Genomic DNA, 4,392 nt, shown 5'->3' with positions numbered 1-4,392 from the left:
GGGGCGGTCTGGGAGCCGCCTGTCCCGTCAGACACCGACCTGGAAATCGAATCGCAGCAAGTCGTACTGGGGTTTGCCGACACGAAAAACTGCATGAAGAGAACCGTGGACAGACAGACAGGGTCACTGGCTGGTTCTGACTTTTATAGTTTGGATTACTGTGGCAGCTGTGAAGTGCTGCGCTGCACAAATATACATTTAGAAGTTGCGCGTTTTAATGCTGGGTAAAAAAAAACAGATTTTGTTTGTTGTAATAAACTTAATACAAGTGATTTCATCCTGAGTTGTGAACTGCCTTAATTCCAGGTAAGTCACCTTTTTGGATTAAGAGAGACGTAGAAGTGCCGCGTAATGTTGAGAAAAGTACAATTAGCGATCTCATGTCACCTTCCATTTTTTGTGTTTTAATAAGTGGTTATTTGACATTCCTCACCATTGTATTTTACACAGTTATAACGTCAGTATTAAGACAGAAAAAGCTGTGCGTAACCCGTGCGTAAAAGTGACTCTCTCCATCTTATCACCGACTATAAAAAAGTTTGAAACAAACCAGCATTACCGGCATGTCCTCTCAGTTTTTAATAAATCGATATACTACTGAATTTAAATAAAAAATGTTTTTCCAACATTTTTTTGACTCGGAGGATGAACGCTCCTTAAATCCAACTCAGTTTTTGCACTTTGCACCAAACAAAATAAACATGGCTGAAAATATGTTCAACCGAAAAAACAACAACTTTGAAACAGCTCCAACAGTGTTTTATGACCCAAAGAAGCAACGATTTGACTTTAAAAAAAAAAACAAAAAAAAAAAAACTTTAACACACGGAGACGAAGGTGATAAATGGTCAGGTTTAAAAAATTCGATTTTCACTTTTGGGAGTATATGGATTCAAACAAACATATATATTTTAGCTCGAATAAAAAACTTTAATTAATGACATAAACTGATATTTAACAGCTCAACGTTACAATACTTTAATTTAAAAAAAGTTTACAGTTGCACCCAGAGCGCAGTTGGCGACATTCGCCCGTATTGTCATCAGAAACACACGTGAGATCATTCATAATTCAGTGTAATTGGACACGGCTGCGTGTTTATGGATGTTTGGCTCAACAACAAAAGCGCCGCAGAAGAATAGCTGTCAATATTGTCACAGCCGGCCGTCATTCACATGTTTCTCCTTACACGCGGCAGCGACAAATACAACAAAAAATAGCCTGGAACGATCTTTGCAAACAGAGCAAACTTTGGAGAAACATCCAAAAGTGCGAGGTCTTACCTGGGATGTTGCATTGTAAGGATATCCAAACTGCGAGAAAGACATAGCTGCTTCTTTTGTTCCCATCAGCAATATTCTTCACCCTTGATCGATTGCAACCAATTCTACTTCAAATCCAGCGTCTTGCACACATTTCTACGCACGGCCTTTCTCTCAATAATAGATTACTTCACTCACAGGAGGGAGACCTGGTGCTGGCAGCAGCTGCAGATTGTTTTATATGAATGAATAATCCCCCCTAAGGACCTGATAAGAAATGAAATTAAGCGTCATTAAGTGCAAAAAAATGTTGTTGTGTTAGCTGGAGGAGGCTTAAAGGATAACGTAAGACTTGGAAGATATGGACTCTGCTTGTGCTATTATTTGTGGCTCCATAGTTCTTTAGCATTCATCCATGCGAGGGTATCAGCGTGACGTCACTGTAATCCCGGAACGACTGGGTACCAAGGATGGAATAATGTGTTTGCCAATCACGTCCAACAGCGGGGTTTTCTTAAGGTGCACTGCACACAGTTCTGTCCCACTTTAACACAAATTATTATTATTATTGTTGTTGTAGAAATATAGTGATGATAACATGGGGAAGTCTTTTGTAAAGTTAAATAAAATAGATATTTTAAATTCGTCACAGGTGTAAACTGAGAAGAAAAAAAGTCTGCCAATAAAATGTGTTTCTTTTATCACCCCTACTGTCCTGATCTGAATTATAAAGCAGTGTGGAGATGCATTTCTGATCAGATTATTTTTGATTTCAAGTCGTCCCTTTGCCTCTGGCTCTCTGGCCAGGGGTCCATGCAGAAGTTAATTACCATGATGTTCCTATCTCTCTCTATTAGAGAAAGGCCCAGTCCTGTAGCAGCCCCGGTTGGAGGGGGTTTGGCAGGTCAATAGACCAGTGATTGATGCGCGCCGGGAGACCTACGTGACCATTACGCGTAATGCGTAATTGTATCAATTAACAAATGGATACATGCCCTCGTTTAACCAACGAGTTACAGAGTGAAAAAATATGCCTTAGAGGTGAAATCCGAAGAGCTGTTGTAGAGAGAAAAAAGAGACGAGTGTGGAAACCCTGCTCAGCAGTCTAATTAAATATCCGAGGACGAGAATTGCATTTTAATTGAATGACGGTGGCTGGAATGATGGGTAAGTGATGGTGTTAGAGAAATTGTTTTAAGCCTTATTAGATCAGCAGCTCAACCATCACTAGTTATCTCTGGTATAAACAGAAATTAGCGTCGCCCCCTCCTCCCTCTGGGTCAGGGAGAAAGGGCGAGGTCTAGTAATGCAAATTAAGTTTGTTTTTTTAGCCTTGATACCACCGAGTCATGCCATGTACATTTTCTCAGTGTTTTTAGTGGTGTGACTTTTCATTTTGGCACATCTTTTCAGAGTCTAAAACCTGAGTAGCTTTTCCTTCCCATGAGACCCTTCTGCGATTACGCGCTTTCTCTCCAAGGGGCGCTAAAGAGCCGCGTGAGGCAGAAGATCAACATCAGCCATCTGAGATTCACCACAGAGATAAAAGTGGACTCAGTAGTCAAGGTCCAAGACTCGGAAAGTGCCATTTTAAAATACCCAGAGGCGAGAGCTCTCCCCCTGTCTTCCCCCCTTTCTCTCTCCCTCACACACACATTCACACACACGCACACACACTAATATTCATTATAATCTCTGTTGTGACAAGTGGTCATGTCAAGCATATCCCTGACAGCTACTCAGGACACTATGGGATAACTTGTTGGACATTCAGCCTAAAAAAATTTCCCAGACTGGTGTTAAACTCTTATGAACCCTGCGCCACCAGGTGATTAAAATCTGACCCTAACTTCTACTGTTGCCAACTTTTTTGATACTTTAAAATAGTAGTGTTTCTCTCAAATCTCAACGTGTCAATATTTACCTTGAAATCAGTTCCATTCTCAGCTATTCTTTGTTAAAGTGAAAAATGTCACAGTCATGAAACATGTATGAAAATGTATCATTCCTGAAAGACTTTAATTAAGTAATTATTAATGAAAATGTCAACAAAAAAAAGCTGATGGATATCCATTGTGTCCTGAAATAGACATCTGAACAAATATGGGACTAAGTCAAAAAGTTCGTAGAGGTATCTGATTTGAATAATTAAAACATGTTCATAGAGGTCATTCAGAAATCTCAAACAATCTGGACATGTTTTATCATTTTGTCTGTGTAAAGCATTTCACTGTGTTACATTTAATTTGATCAATCTCTACAATATTTATTATTATTATTATTATTATTATTATTATTATTATTTATTCCAGTCGTTAGATAAGTGAAAGAATCAGGATGACATAGTTCAAAAGGCATTAACATGAATTAAACTAAATACTAACTAACGAACATGTAGAGACAAACCAAGTGTTTTTCCCACAATATTTTTTTCTCCTCAGTTTGTCTCGGTCGTTTATGTTTTTCTCCACTGCAATTTGTGAAAAACAGTACTACAAATACTGTGACCACTGTCAACTTTGCAGCAACGAGGCTGAACTCAAACTGTTTTACTGTCCAACCCCGTACAGACGCACGTGCACAGAAAAACTGTAAATGTAAATGTAAATGCTGGTGGTCGGTGCAGTTCTGCAAGGGCATACGTGATGGCCCAAGTGCATATGGACAGACTCATACATAATGCATGTCCAGAAGTCAGTGAAGATCTCCCTGAATCAGGCCCAAATGAACACTAATTGTAATGACAGACTGACCACAGTGCCCTTCCCTTCACACTCCATATGACAGCCTGTAATATTAAACCATTACCTGACGTTGTTTAGTCTGTGCTACTAATAGCATTGTAACAAGGTTTGTTTTCTGCAGTTCATCTGTGTCAAATGGTGATTCTATAATTAAATGTTTAAGGAGTGTCTCTTTTACAGGAAATTACTGGTATGGTTTGTCGAGTTAGGCATTTACTGTCTTTTTTTTTTTCCATGACGTCAAACTGTATAGATTTGGATGGTAATTTAGGGAAAGCTTAAATGACTCAAAGCTTTTTCTGTTGTCCTTTTTAATTTTCCAAAAACTATAAAATAAAATAAAATAAAAAAAGCTAAATATGCTGGCAGAATATTTCTGTATTTCT

General features: G+C 38.7%; 1 protein-coding gene across 1 annotated transcript in view; it reads right to left on the bottom strand.

Moving 5' to 3' along the window:
- irx6a (iroquois homeobox 6a) overlaps nucleotides 1-1,888 on the bottom strand; it is a 7,323-nt gene extending 5,435 nt beyond the window's left edge. Inside the window, exon 1 of the mRNA XM_017032432.2 lies at nucleotides 1,284-1,888. Coding sequence (XP_016887921.2) covers nucleotides 1,284-1,349 — 66 coding nt within the window. The 5' untranslated portion in view covers nucleotides 1,350-1,888. The remainder of the gene's footprint in view (nucleotides 1-1,283) is intronic.
- Between the last annotated feature and the right edge of the window lie 2,504 nt (nucleotides 1,889-4,392).

Source organism: Cynoglossus semilaevis, chromosome 5 (assembly GCF_000523025.1).
Source record: "Cynoglossus semilaevis isolate Cse_v1.0 chromosome 5, Cse_v1.0, whole genome shotgun sequence".
Lineage (NCBI taxonomy): Eukaryota > Metazoa > Chordata > Actinopteri > Pleuronectiformes > Cynoglossidae > Cynoglossus > Cynoglossus semilaevis.
Note: the sequence above shows the minus strand (reverse complement) of the source record. Positions and strands in the feature narration are given on the sequence as shown.